Source organism: Marmota marmota, unplaced genomic scaffold (assembly GCF_001458135.2).
Source record: "Marmota marmota marmota unplaced genomic scaffold, marMar, whole genome shotgun sequence".
NCBI lineage: Eukaryota > Metazoa > Chordata > Mammalia > Rodentia > Sciuridae > Marmota > Marmota marmota.
The window spans coordinates 2,409,986-2,425,165 of NW_025999894.1; the positions used below are offsets into that span (position 1 = coordinate 2,409,986).

Here is a 15,180-nt window from a genome sequence, read left to right on the forward strand (position 1 = left end):
TATTCTTTTTTTTAGGAGGGGGTACTGGGATTCAACTCAGGGGCACTTGACCACTGAGCCACATCCCCATCCCTTTTTTTTGTATTTTATTTAGAAACAGGGTCTCACTGAGTTGCTTAGCGCCTTGCCATTGCTGAGGATGGGTTTGAACTCAAGATCCTTCTGCCTCACTGCCCAAGCTGCTGGGATTACAGGTGTGTGCCACCGTGCCCGGCACAATTTTTTGTTTGTTTGTTTTTTTGTTGTTAGAAGTACTGCATAATTTCTCTCTTGGCTTCTTACAAGATGTTTGTCTTTTGTCAATTTTATTTTGAAGTGTCTTGGCATGACTTTCTCCGAGTTTACCTTTTTGGGTTAGGAGAGCAGTTTTTCTTGAGGCTTTATCTGTGCCCGTTGACATTTCCAGTTTGTCTGCTCCTCCAGGACCCTGTCTGTGATATATGAAGAAACTACTATCATGTTGTTTGTATTTTAGTTCCTGAGGTTTCTAGCTGGTCTACCTTTCCCCCACCTTTCAGTCTTCTTATGCTTGTTTTATATATGATATCCAAGGTTCATAGTTGTATTTAGTGAGAGAAATAGGGAAATGTGTGTCTACTCCCTCTTCTTGTTTTCACAGAAGGTTGAGATACTGTGCTACTGTGCTACTGGTTCTATTCTATAATACCCTGCCTAGGAAGTTAAAGTTCTTAACTTGACATTTTACAGATCCAATCCAAATTGGCTACAAAATCATCAGAATTTATTTTTTTGCTTCTACATCAAACTCCAAGCAGAAGTAAAGTGCGGGTTGGTTAAGAAGACCCTGGGTCTGGGAAATTAACTCTTAGAGGATGGCCCAGTTTCACAGGAAGAATCATGCTGGGTTTGTTACTTGGATATATGAACTATGTGAACTGAAAAACAGTCATCTAGAGTTTCCAGAACAGCACATAAATGTCTGTGACTATCAGACGTTCAGTATGTCAGAGAAAAACATACTGAACATATTTTTGAAAATGTGGATAATGTGTAGTTAAAAATAAAATTTACCTGTTTCCAATTTTTTGTGGATATCTGTATTTCCATGATATATTGGCTAAAGCGAATAAAAGCAAGAAACAGAGGAGTTACAGTATGCTTCTGTTTGTATAACAAGAGGGGGGATACTAAATATATACATAATTGCTTAATTATGAAGACAAGAGCTCTGCAGTCACATATTGTTGCCAACGGGAGGGGAACTGGGTGACGGAAAACAGAGAGGGAGGTTTTCAACTTACATACTTTGGCCATCTTTCAAATTCTGAACAATGAAAATTCCCCCTCAGTTTTTCTCTCCAACAGACTCTTTCCAGCCTTCCTCTTCTGCCAATCGGGTCTTTAAATTTTTTTTTTTTTTTGCGAGAATTATAGATTCTAAATAAGTCGTTTTCAGGTAAATGCATTACAAAGATCTGTTCCATTGCTTGCCTTTTTAATGGTGTCTTGCAACGTCTCAAATTTAACTACCAGCAATTTGTCACGGATAAATAGGTTTAGAATTGGTGGTTTTAGGTTCTGCTGAGGAGGGTTTTCCTTTTTCCTAGTTGCAATATTCTGCTAGTTACTGTCTAGAGTTGATTCTTTTGCAGGGGGTAGGAGTCAAGGTTCATTTTTCTCCCAGTGGACATTCAATGAACTTAGCACTATTTATTGAACTTTCCTAGTTGATGGTGCTGTGACTGCCTGGGTGGGTCGGTCTCTGGCTTCTCTCTTCTTTTTCATTGGCCTTTTTTCCTTTTAGTCAATATCACTCTGTTCTCATCATTACAACTTTACAATATCTCCACAACTGTAGCATAAATTCCCCAACTTTTTTCTTTCCCCCAAAGCCCTCGGAACCCAAACGATAAACTTATAAGTTTCCCCTCCGGAAGATAAAGGGAAGGTGCTCAAGCAGGAGACTCCTCCTCGGATTTTCTACACTTTGGCAGCGGCTCACGTCCGTAGGCGCATGCGCACCCTAAACACTAGGATTGGTCCGGACCTCTGAGTTTATGTCACTTCCGAGGCGGGAGCGTGAAACACACTGTGGGCTCTCCGGCAACCTGGTAGGGTAGCGGGAAGAAGAAACCTTTGCGATAAAAGTGATAGGGGTTTGTCCTGGGCTGAGGTGCTCTGTGTGTCCGGACTCGAGTGAAAGAACACTTTCCCGTGGGAGGGGTGGGAAGCGGCGTGGTGGCCAAGCGAAGATTGCGGGCCCTGAGCGGGCGCGCCGGTCCCACGTGGATTCCGTAACCCCGCGGGGCCAACTTTGAAGGAAAGCTCAGTTGGGACACTGAAGTCCTGTGTCTGGCGTGGTCTCGTGGGCTGGGGGCGGGGCCCTGCCCGGTAGCCGAGGTCTGGCGTTGGTTTTCGTTAGCCGGGAGCGGAAGTAGTGAGGAAAAGGTCCCGCCCACCCCTCCGCGAAGGCGGTGTGTGTAAAAGGCAACCGAAGTCGGCTGGGCTAGGGTCTGTCTCCAAATTCCCACACCGGCGGGTCGGAGCTCCTGCAGTAGCGTGTGCAGGTGGTGTGACGCGGGGCAGAGGCACCGGAGGTTGGTGGTACTTTAGCCTAGGGACGGAGAGTTAGAGCTAGCAAAGGAGAAGGTAGGGGAGAATATTGACTCTTGAACCTTTATGGGAATGACTGTCTTAAATATCTTATTTCTCCAGTTGGTGCTGATTGTGCAACGGTGGACAGAGGTCTTTAACTCTTAGCGCCTGTTTTTTTTTTTTTTTTTTTCTGTAACTTGGGGGAATAATACCCCCCCACACACACACTGTTAAGGCTATGGTGAAGTGTAAATATGATTGCTCTTGTAAGGTCCTTAGCTTAGTGGCTGGCACACAGTAGGTACACAACAATGGTGCCCGTGGAATTCATTCTCTTTTCAGTTCCCAAGCCTTTGGTATAGTTATTTGAGATTGAGAAGATATCTTTTTCCCCTTCGTCCCCCCCCCCACACACACACACACTTTCTCTCTCTTTCTCTCTTTTGAGTCAGGGTCTCGCTTAGTTGCCTAGGCTGACCTCCAACTCCTGAGCTCAGGCTTAAGCGATTTTTCTGCCTCAGTTTCCCCAGTAGCTGGGACTGCAGGCGTGCAGCACTGTTTGGTTACTCTTGAAGTAACTTAGGTTTCAGTGATGCATGTGCTTAGTGAACGTATTCTTGCTTCTCTTAGTGGAATTGCCAGGAAGTGTTTTTCATGTCTTCCAACCTGTACATATATTGGGGGGAGGGAGGGCGAGTATCAGTTTCTAGATAAGTGGCAGGTGGAAAGGGGGATCCTTAGCTTAGTAATGGAGTTTGAATTAGCGAGAAATATCTACTTTTTTCACAGGGCAGATGTTGAACTCTGACGAAAAGAAAAGAGCACTGACTCCAATTTTAAATCAAATTAAAGCAAACTTATATTTGTGTACACTGGAGCTGGCCAGGACTGTCTCTCCTGAAAACCCGATTTAGAGATCAGTCCCCCAGCTTTCCAGGAATATGATTTTATAGCACAAAAGTTGCAAAGGGGGGGGTGTCTTGAGAACTTACAGATAACAGGATTTTGACAAGCATAATACAAAGGCAATTAATGATGTACACCTCATGATAGTTCAAGGTAGGAAGTAAATTCAGATCCCAACATCAGAATTTATGAGGCGTCACTAAGGTTTTAGAGAGGGTTGTTATCTGGTCAGGGAAAACCAGGCATGGGTGAGTTCAAGGCACAGGCAGGAATTCCAAACAAGTTTAGAAATCGCAGTAATTTATAGTAAAACACAAATCAACTTTTCATGGCTTTGTGATAATATGGCTCCCAATCTTAAAATGGAATTAGGCTGGATTCTTCACAGGGAGGGGGACTAACCTTTTTGAGCATACACTGGACTGGCTAAAAAGATAATTTTCTTCCTCCTCAACACATAAGTGGGTGGTATCACTGTGTTTTTACAGGAGAGTTATGGAAACTAAATTGTAATTTAGTGAGGGAGGCAGGTTTTTAGATAAACACCTCTTTGCAAAAATATGTGCTTATTCAGGTACAAAAGTTGCCTTTGAATAGGTCTTTGTTAAAGAGATTACATTAAAAAATTAAGGTCTGGCCAAGTGTGGTATAGTTCCAACTCCTTGGGAGGCTGAGTCATACAAGGCTCAAGTTCAGCACCAGCCTGGGCAACTTGGTGAGACCCTGTCTCAAAATAGAAAATTAAAAGGGCTGAGATTGTAACTCAGTTGTAAAATATTCCTAGGTTTGGTACCAAAAAAAGAAAAATAATAAGGTTTAGCTCTATGTAGAGAAGGTGCCTAGTATGCTGGAGGCCCAGGGTTCCATCCCTAGCATGCACTACCCCTAAATGCCAGGCACACTGGTGGAGTCTGTAGTCCCACCTTCTCAGGAGGCTCAGGCAGGATTGTCTGAGCCCAGGAGGTCTGACTGGGCAGAGAGAAAGAATAACATGGTGAGGCTTCTGAATTAACAGTGGGCTGAAGGCCATGTAGTGCTGTGGGGGCTTGCTTTATGGGGCTTGCATTATAAAAATGGATATATGCTGGCTCGGGCTGTAGCTTAGTGGTAGAGCACTTGCCTAGCATGTGTGAGGCACTGGGTTCGATTCTCAGCACCACATATAAATAAATGAATGTAAAGGTCCATCAACACCTAAAAGAAAAAATGGATATATGCTGGGTATATTGCACACACCTGTAATCCCATCTACTGGGAGGCTGAGGTGGGGGGATTGCAATTTTGAGGCCAGCCTGGGCAATTTATCGAGACCTTGTTTCAAAATAAAAAAATAAGAGACCTGGGGATATGGTTCAGTGATAGAACGCTTGCCTAGCACGTGTGAGGTCCTGGGTTTGATCCCCAGTACCATTAAAAAAAAGTATACATCAAGTATGTTTTGCTGAAATAATATTTCTTAAGAAACAATGAGCTACCTAATTTGTTAGTTTTTCTTCTCCCTTTGCAACATTTGGCGCTTCTTTGGGATCTTACATTTTACTTCATTACTCTAAATGGAGTAAGTTGAAGTTTCTTTTATTCTAAAAAAACATGGACTCTGAAAAAAATTATGTCATTGAAAAGATTCTTTAATTTTTTTTTTCTCAGTTGTAGGCTGACTAGGGATCTTTAGGAACACTTAAACAATAGTTACTGTGTGTTAGTTTATGGCTTCCATTGTGTTATTTATACAAGAAGGAAGTACTGGTTTAGTTCCATTTTTATGGATGAAGAATTTGAAGAACAGACGGGTTAAAAGTAAGAAAAGCTGAGGGGACAAAAACAAAGTTGGAGGTAGGTTTTGGAGAACATAGTGTGTACTAGGAAGTGGGATTAGGGAGTGGGGAGGTTGATGCTGGGATGCTGAAAACACCAAAGGGAGGGACATTTTCTTATTGAGATGTGGAACTTCCTACCAGGCAGTTATCTTAAAGGCAAAGTCAGTTGCCTTGTCTGAATGTCCTGTGAGGACGATGTAGCTGGACTGAGGTCCTGTAGATTGTGAAGCCCAGGTTTTGAACCCTGCTGCCTGAAGTAATAATTTTTAACATTGTACATGAAACCTGACAGTGCACATGAAAATGTGAAAGCCAGAGAAATTAGTACACAGCACTTAATATCCAGAAAGATTCTTGGCTTTATAAGTAGATCTGTTTCAGATGTGGTGGCCGCGCATGCCCCCCCTCCCCCACAGTGATCGAATTCAAGGCTTTGCCCATGCTAGACAATCACTCCACTGCTGAGTTATACCTCCAGGCCCTTGGGTTTTTTTTTTTTTTTTTTTTAGTATACAGTCATGTGTAACTTAACAATAGGATATATCTGAAGAAATGCATTGTGAAGTGATTTCACTATTATACAAACATCAGAGAGTGTTCTTACATAAGCGAGGACAGCTTTGACATTACTAAGTGATATATAATCTTATGGGACTATCATCATATACATGGCACATCATTGATGGAAACGTGGTCAATGACTATTTAAAATGTATGTTTGAAGTCGTATGTCAAAGTCATAGTCGTGAGGAATTTGGGGAAAGGAAGTTTTTGGCTTAACAGATTCTCACTGAAGGAATATAACTTTGGTTCTGGTCAATCAGTTCATGGCAACAACTTGGACAGAGTGATTCTAGGATAGGCAAATGGCTTGTCCATTCAGGGTGAAGTTTAGGACTTCAGTTCAGTGATAACAGATGGCCTAGACACTCTTAGAAGTCATCCTGTTGTCAGAAAAGAAGACAGCCTGAAGAGCCAGTACATGGAAGACTGTGAAGATGATCTCAGAGAAATTAAGCTGAAACCCTAATCAAAGTGATCATACCTTGCTCCATCTCTGAATTTTATGGTTGAATAAAACAATCAATTTCCTCTACTGTTTTTAATATATATTATTATATATACACACTATATATAAATATACAATTTTTATATGTATAATTTGTTTTATTCAAATTTGCAACTATGGGTTTGCATAAAGGGAGTTACATTTGTGTCCTAGTAAAGAGTGTGGAATATGCCTTTTCTAACATTTATGCCCCTTTTAAACTATTTAATAGTAATACAGATTGAGTGTCCATTATCAGAAATGCTGGGACCGGAAGTGTTTTGGGTTTTGATTTTCAAAAAATTTTTGGATGTTTGCATATACATAATGAGATGTCTTGGGGATGAGGTCCAAGTCTAAAACAAAATTCATTTATTTTTTTGGGGGGAGGTACTGATGTTTGAACCTAGGACACTTTACCATTTAAATGTGCTCCCAGCTTATTTTATTTATTTATTTTTTGAGACAGGGTCTCATTTAATTGCTTAGGTCTTGCTAAGATGTTGAGATTGGCCTTGAACTTGTGATCCTCCTGCCTCAGCCTCTGCAGTTGCTGGGATTACAGGTGTGTCCTGCTGCGCCCGGCTTCATTTATATTTCACGTGTACCTTCATGGCTGGAAGGTAAGTATTTTTTTTTTTTAATTTTAGCATTTGTTTATTGCTCAATCCAGTAATGACAATAATCCCAATTTTAGTTGGCATGGAAAAAGAAAATAAAGATTTTGAAAGATTTTGGATAATTAAAGTAACTTGAAAGATTTTGGATAATTAAAGCAATTGTCACACCCATGGAAACTGTTCCAAGAAACCAATATTAGCTTTCAAATTCTTCCATAGGACACAGATGTCTACTCATTACACCAATGAAACTGGAGTTTAATAAATCTCTGTAGATTACCTAGTTCAGCCCTCCTTTTTTTTTTGGTACTGGGGATTGAACTCAGGGGGCATTTGACCACTGAGCCACATCCCCAGCCCTATTTTTTTTTTTAAATATTTATTTTTCAGTTTTAGGTGCACACAATATATATTTTTTTAAAATTTTTATGTTGTGCTGAGAATTGAACCCAGTGCCTCACACATGCTAGGCAAGCGTGCTACCACTTGAGCCACATCCCCAGCCCCCCCTGTTTTTTTTTAATATTTATTTTTTAGTTGTAGTTGGGCACAATACCTTTATTTATATTTTTATGTGGTGCTGAGGGTTGAACCCAGGGGCCTCACACATGCTAGATGACCCAGCTCTTTTTTTTTTGTATTTTATTTAGAGACAGGGTTTCACTGAGTTGCTTAGCACCTCACTTTTTGCCAAGGTTGGCTTTGAACTCACTATCATCCTGTCTCTGCCTCGTGAGCTGCTGGGATTACAGGTGTGTGCCACTGCACTTGGCAATCCTCCTGTTTTATAGACGAGCAAAAATATAGTTTTATAGATTAGAGAACTCAAGTAACTTAACCAAGATCACAGTGGTAATAAACAGCAGAGCTGAAACTCAAACCCAAAATTTCAGATCCTCAAATTAATGCTGTCCTCATTATGACACACTTGGTTCTATCATGTTACGTTAAGTTCTTTAAACAAATAATCATAGAATGTTTATGTGCTATATGGGAGTAAATTCATCCTTTGAAGATAAGTTGATCTTAGCAACTTGGATCACAGAGACCTAGGAACTTCATCTTCTAGTGCTAATGGCCTGAATGTGTGTAAAAATACTTCATGATCACACAATTAAGTCCTTGAAACAATCATCCTTGAACTTAATAATCTGGGAACAAATAATGAATCTCCTACAAAAATCTCCCTATTCAAATACAATGTTAGCACATAACGGTTCTGGCTTGTATTGAAATAGTGCTTCCCTCTACTTACTGGTCTATCTTGGGCTTTAGTTCCTCCACCAAATAAAGATAATGACACTTATTTAAAATGTGTAAAAGTTTAATATTTTCTTTAGCAGATAAATGAACTAAATATTTGTTATTGTGATGTTTAGGCTCCCTAAGAGTCAGTGACTGTGTTATGTAGGAGAAACTAGTATAACACGAGTGGGTTGTACTAAGTAGGCAGGCAGTCCTTATTTGACAGGTGGTTTAAACTTTAAAATTTAAAAACTTAAAAAAATTTTAAAATTCTCTGGCATTTAACCAGAATATATTTAAACTGACTCAATAACAACCAGTACAAAACAAATGACCTTAACATTTAAAGGAAAGCATTTACCCATCACAAATTGCTGTCTTCCGACTTCCTTTCAAACTGAATAAAACAGAATAGGATTCAGGTGTACTGCTCAGTAAAAGGAGCCTGAACCACCAGTTCTGGAGCAAGCCTGGCATGTACATGACTGCTGCAGTAGGTCAGTATTCTATTTTTATTGTGACCTATCACATGAGGTCAGAGGTGGAATTTTCTCCTTGTGTTGGTACCAAAAAGGTTTGGATTTTGGAACATTTCAGATTTTTGCATTAGGGATACGCAACCTGTAATAGGTAATATTTATTAAACATTTGCTATGACCAGGCACCATGCTTTATGTAATTTACCTTTGTAAAATAGGAACTACTATATTTATAGATGAAGAAAGTGGGCTGAGAGTTTATAAGAATCTTTTACACAGGTACAGAGATAGTAAGGGCAGAGCCAATTCCATGTCACTGTAAAACCTGATTATCAACGTATTGCATTCATCCCCTTTTTTCTTTTTGATTTTTGGTGAACCAGGTCCTCATGCATGCTAGGCAACTGCTCTACCATTGAAATACACTCCTAACCTCCGTTCCTTATTTAACAGATACTTTTTACCTGCTGTGTGCCAGCAATGTGCTAGGTGTTTGGAATATAGTGATGACCAAAACAGATACAGCCCTTGTTTTTAAGATTTTAACAAGAGACAGTAAACGTGTCATTAAAACTAAATTCATTACTGTTGTACCTTCTGTGGAGGACAGTAGAGGGTGTCATGAGAATACATAGCTAACATCGGGGAAGGAGTTGGGAGAGACAGGTGTGAGAACTGTTTCTAATAGATGTCTAAATAATATTTAGTTGAGATCACAGGGGTTGAGTTGGAATTAAATTGGGCAAAGAGCTGTGACAGTGAGGGAAGGTCATGTGGGAAGCCTTGAAAGTCAGAGGATCTTATATGTTGTGGTTATTGGAAGACCTGTGTGGCCAAAGGGTGGAGAAAGTTGCAAGATCAGATGCCAAGTGAGATAGAGATCTTTATCATAAGAGCAATACCCGCCTCCCCCTCCCCAGTCTTGGTTTATTTGCTTTTCAGAATATGTACTCAGTTCCACAAACCATATTTTTTCTAGCTCTGTCTTGGAGCCCAGTCTTCTACTTTAAGAATGTGTTTAGACTTTAGTCTCCTCCCCACAGAAGGGGATTGTGATGGAAAGAGGGATAAATACCCAAATGTGAGACTTAATCAGCATGTGAAAATCTGCAGTGCAAAGCTAAATAGATGTAATGTGCTGATATTTCATCATATTTGTCTCTAATTTGTAAATTGATTTTACATTTTTTTAAAGCTCCATTATGGTCCAAGCTCTGTGTTAGCTACCTACACAAACATGTATAAGACTTTTCCCTTCCACTGTGTATAGTTTAGTTAATAATTCACTTGCTTCCACTTAAGATACTACAGTTGTTTTAACACCATGATTCCTCAATATATATTTATTTGTCTGGTGCCAGGACACAGTGGTGAGCAAATAGGCATGGTCTCTGCTGTCATGGAGCTTACACTCATAGTTGGAGATGGAGGACAGAGAGGGAAGGAGAGAGTTAAGGAGATGAGGTTGCAGAGGTAGGCAGGGGTCAGACCATGCAAGTCTTGTAAGCCATGCCAGGGACAAAGGGCTTATCCTAAGAATGGGGGAAGCCATTGACTAGTTTAGCCAGGGGAGTAGTATTATCAGGTCTGTATTTATGAAAAATAACTCTGGGTCTTTAGTTGGATGCAGAAGTCAGATTTGAGGACTATGTAGGTGTGATGAGTGAGACTTGCTGATAGGTTGACACTGGGTAAGAAGGGAAAGCTGTATGGGCTGATTCTTTTCTAGCTTGTGCATCTGCTGTAGGAAACCCTAGTAGAAAATCAGTTTAGTTTTGAATAAATGCCTTTGAAGTAATCTATGTGGGAGTATCACAAAGGCAAACAATTGGAATGGGCTCTTTTTTTCTGCCCGTATTTATTTTCTTGGTACATTATAGTGATATATAATGGTGGGATTCATTGTTGCATATTTGTATATGACACAATATAACAAAATAATTTGGCCAATATCATTTCCCAGTATTTCCCTTTTCTCTCCCTTCTTCCCTCCTCCTGGTCTCTTTCTGCTACTCAGCTCATTTCTGTGAGAACTTCCCCCTCCCCCAAACATGATCTTTCCTTTTTCCTCTTTAGCTTCCGTATGTAAGAGAAAACATATGACCCTTGATTTTGAGTTTGTCTTATTTTGCTTAACATCATATTCTCAAGTTCCATCCATTTTCCTGCAAATAACATAATTTCATTCTTCTTTTTAGCTGACCATAACTCCATTGTGTATGTATAATACATTTTTTAAAAATATCCGTTTATTTATTGATGGACACCTAGGTGGGTTCCATAGTTTGGCTATTGTGAATTGTGCTGCTATCAACATGGGTATGCATGTATTGCTATAGCATGCCGACTTTAAATATTTAGGGTAAGTACCAAGGAGTGGTAGAGTGGGTCACATAGTGGTTCTATGCCTCTTCTTTGAAGGAACCTCCATACTGATTTCCATAGTGGTTGTACTAATTTACAATCCTAGCCACAGTGTAAAAGTGTTCCTTTTTCTTCACATCCTCTCCATCATTTTGTTACTATTTGTATTTTTGATGACTGCCATTCTGATTGGTATGAGATGAACTTTCAGTGTAGTTTTGATTTGCATTTCCCTAATTGCTAATGATGTTGAATACTTTTTCATATATTTGTTGGCCATTTGTATTTCTTCTTTTTTTAAAAAAAATATTTCTTTAGATATTGATGGACCTTTATTTTATTCATTAATTTATACGTGGTGCTGAGAATCAAACCCAGTGCCTCACACATGCTAGGCAAATGCTCTTCCACTGAGCCACAACTCCAGCCCCTGTATTTCTTCTTTTGAAAAGTGTTTAATCCATTTATTAATTGGATTTTTTAGTGTTCAGTTTTTTGAGTTCTTTATATATTCTGGGTATTAATCCTGTCAGAAGATTTTCTCCCATTCTGTAAATTCTCTCTTCATATTCCTAATTGCTTCCTTTGCTGTGCTGAAGCTTTTTAATTTGATGCCTTCCCATTTATTAACTCTTAGCATTCTTTCCTGAGCTTTTGGGGTCCTGTTGAGAAAGTTGTTGCCCATGCCTGTATGTTGGAGTATTGACCTTACATTTTCTTCTTGGAATTTCATAGTTTGTGTTCTAATTCCTAAGTCTTTGATACAGGAATGGGCTCATAGTCTCAAAAAGCTCTTGTCAGGGAGGAGTATTTTTCTTTTAATCAGTCAGGGACCCTCTTGAAAAGTGGCACCCCTTAAGAATAAGGGAATAAAAACTCTTGAAGGGTATGAGAAACATGCTTACCTGCCCAAACCCCAAAAATGAGTGTGGAGACCTGAGGTACTGTAGGAGCAAGGCTTTTAATGATGGTCTTATGAGATGGGCTGTCTGAGTGATCAGGCCTCTCAGAGCTGTTGCAATCAGCATTTTATCCCCTAGTGTAAAAGTCTCCTCAGTGGTTCCTCAATGGCTGAGTGCCTCGGGTGCACAGTCTTCCTGAATGTTGCCTGGTTTTACAATCCCCTACTGAGTTATTTAAAGACATGTACCTTTAGTTGTCTCCACCTCCCTTTGTTCTTGTGTGGCAGGAAGGCCTTTTTGGAGTAGGTGCATCTTGGCATGTACTGCAGTTTATCTCTGTTGGTTAAGCTGACCTATCAACTCCTGCCTGTGAAGGGGCTGTGAATTTATCACACTAAGGTGTTGACTGCTGGTAATCACTCTCTTCTATTTCCCCTTTGGCTGGTCCCCTCCCCCATCCCCAGTAGTACTACATGTAAAGCTACATTTTGTATTTTGAAAATGAACCACCAGACTTTTTCTCACAAAGAAGAGGAGATAGATAGGGACCACTATAGAGTCAAAGGGCAAATGCACCTCTGGGCCTTAACTCAGCTTGTTAGCTATTAAAAGCATGGCGTGTGCTTTTCCCTGCTGGCCCACCTTAATTTGTGGCTTGTTAAATATTAAGAACATGTGTAGCCGATGTGTCACACGCCTGTGATCCAAGCAGTTTGGGAGGCTGAGACAGAGGATCATGAGTTCAAAGCCATGCTCCTGAGTTCAATTCCCATACCCAGAAAAGTAAAACAAAGAAAAACTTATGTGCTTTTCCCATCCTCCTCACTGAATAAGAATAGTCATTGGTCAGGTAGTCAGGGTAATGTACCTCAATTAAGTATTTTTCAAATGTAAAGCTCCATGAGTTTAACTAACTCCTTTGTCTTGGAGTGGGGGGAAAATGGAAGTGTGGGTAGACCAGAATGAACTTTATACGAAAGTTCAAACTCTAAGGCTAAAGGATGCAGCAATCAGAGGATCAGGGACCAAGCCAATAGACTTAATACTTTTCCAGTACCTGTTTAGCATGAATTTTGATCAGTGCCCCTACCTGGAAGATATGTAAGCCCTTACACTAGTTCATTTAAGTGAAAAAACTTGCTACAAGTTCCTCTCTCACCTTGTTCTGCCTCTTCTCACTTAAATAAATCCTACCCTGTTCCTTCTTGCCTTCTCTTATTGTCTGTGGATTTCATTCTTCAAATTTGTGAGACGAGAACCCAGAAAAATATTGGTAAATCAGAGAATCTGGTTTCATCTAAAACTCTGGTTTCATCACTGACTCACTCTGTTTTATCTGCCTCAGAAAGCCAGGTGCATCAATAAAACTAGGATACCCTTCCATGACTCTCCAAGGACAAACAACCTAAAGGATAAAAGTGTTGAGGAGTCACCAAAACAGCAAATTCCTGGGGCTCTTCCACTTCCCACCTATGTGTTCTCTAAGCAGTTACAGTAACTCTTCCTCATCACGAGGCAGAGATGTTTATAGAGGATGTGTCAGCAGTATGAGAATGTAACATTTGACCTCGGGATGACCTGCAAACTCTCCCTCCTTGAAGGTTAGCTGGCCCGGGAAGAGAAAAACACCTGTGACAGTGCACTGAAAGCCTGTAACCTTCCTGAATCCAGCCCACCCTCCCACTCTTTTGCATCAATAAACTAGCTTTCTCCTTTGTCTTGGCAGCCTGCTTGGAACTCCCTATTATTGTGATGTCTCCTTTCTCAAGGAGAAGCCCTATTTGAAGCCTTGCTTATATATTCATGTCCCTGACTTGTTTTCCTTTCTACTACCACCAAGTCAAAGTTTGTGTGTGTGGTGTCATTTTGAGGCAAGTATGAAAGCAGCAGTGAGGTGAGCCAAGACAAGGTGTAGAATATTCCCTGTACGTGAGGGGAAATTAAAGTGCAGTCTCCTGTCAAGCCAGAAAATGTTGTTCACAAATGTGGAAAAGACAGAAAATAGTTCTGTTATTGGATAAGCACTAGACAGACTGGATTTACAAAGACAAATGAAATCCCACCATCGGAAGCCAAGCAGATATAGCCCATTATGTACATAGTCTCAAGATTAATCAGATTTATCCTCTTGTAAGAACACTTCAGAGCACCATTTGCTATATATGCTTTCATAATTCATCCTAAATTCACCTGCTAATTGATTGAGTTAGTCATCTGTGCTATTTAAATGCCTTTATATGAAAGAAAAGAAAACTTCTTGTAAGTTTCTATGATAGGCAGGTAGTTAAGGCATCCAGACTAAATCGCCAGGGTGATTGTCTTCTTTGATGTTTACATTTGAAAAGGTGGGGTTCCAGTCCTTCAGAAAAACAGCCCTGAGTTTTACTGTTGGCCAGAGCTAGCTTATTTAGCTTTCAAAGGTTTGCATATATTTAAAAGGAATGAAGTATGGATTTAAAATACTAGGTTTCACTGGGCCATGGGGGCATACACCATGTAATCCCAGCAACTCTGGAGGTGGCAGCCAGCTTGAGTAATTTAGTGAAACCCTGTCTCAAACAAACAAACAACTGGAAAAACGGGGTGGGGCATATGAGGATATAAGATCTCTTTCCCTTTTGGCAACAGGGAAAATCAAATTTTTAAAAATTTACTGAGACTTACAGTGCAGTAAAATGTTAGACTGAAGGAATGTCTAAAATGTTGTACCATACAGGGGTTATCCTAGAAATAAATGGTTTGTGAGTACCATATAGTTGTTTGTGGTGTTAGAAATAACTGGGTGCTGCAGGAAATCAAACACTGCTTGAAAGTGTGTGGGCAAGGCAAACTTGACTCCTGACAGAGGGCTTGTTGTCCAACCTGGCTAGCCAATACACCTGGGCTGGTAATGCAGATCATCTGCCCCTTTTTATCCCTGATGCAACCCTGCCCTTTGCCCTGAAAGGAGGAGCTCCAGGTGACTGTCTGCACAATTAGCTAATTTAAATATTAGGGCAGGTGAAGGGAAGAGCTGGAATTAAAATGGCGACAACTGGATCTAATTAAGGCTAGATATTATATTCTGAAAATGAAACACTGAACTTTATTTCTCACAGTGGTTAGGATGCCCTCAAATGGTTAATTCTAGTCCACAATTTCTTGTACATTGACTTTTTTTTTTTAATAAAGAGAAATATTACCAGTAGTTTTACTTAAGTTTGACTGATTTTCTTTTTTTTTTTTTTTTTTTTTTTTTTTTTT

General features: G+C 40.0%; 1 protein-coding gene across 11 annotated transcripts in view; it reads left to right on the forward strand.

Moving 5' to 3' along the window:
• Positions 1–1,990: 1,990 nt before the first annotated feature.
• Positions 1,991–15,180, forward strand: part of Dhrs7b (dehydrogenase/reductase 7B) — a 59,489-nt gene continuing 46,299 nt past the window's right edge. For 2 of the 11 annotated variants that reach the window (XM_048795449.1, XM_048795455.1), the window contains exons 1-2: positions 2,134–2,610; positions 6,797–6,950. Coding sequence is in view for 8 of the 11 variants with exons in the window: in XM_015503513.2 (XP_015358999.1) it covers positions 6,940–6,950 (11 nt within the window). In the remaining 3 variants the exon portion in view is untranslated. Of the gene's footprint in view, positions 2,073–2,130; positions 2,611–6,792; positions 6,951–15,180 lie in introns of those variants that run through there. The other 9 variants (XM_015503513.2, XM_048795435.1, XM_048795431.1 and 6 more) reach the window with 9 other exon arrangements.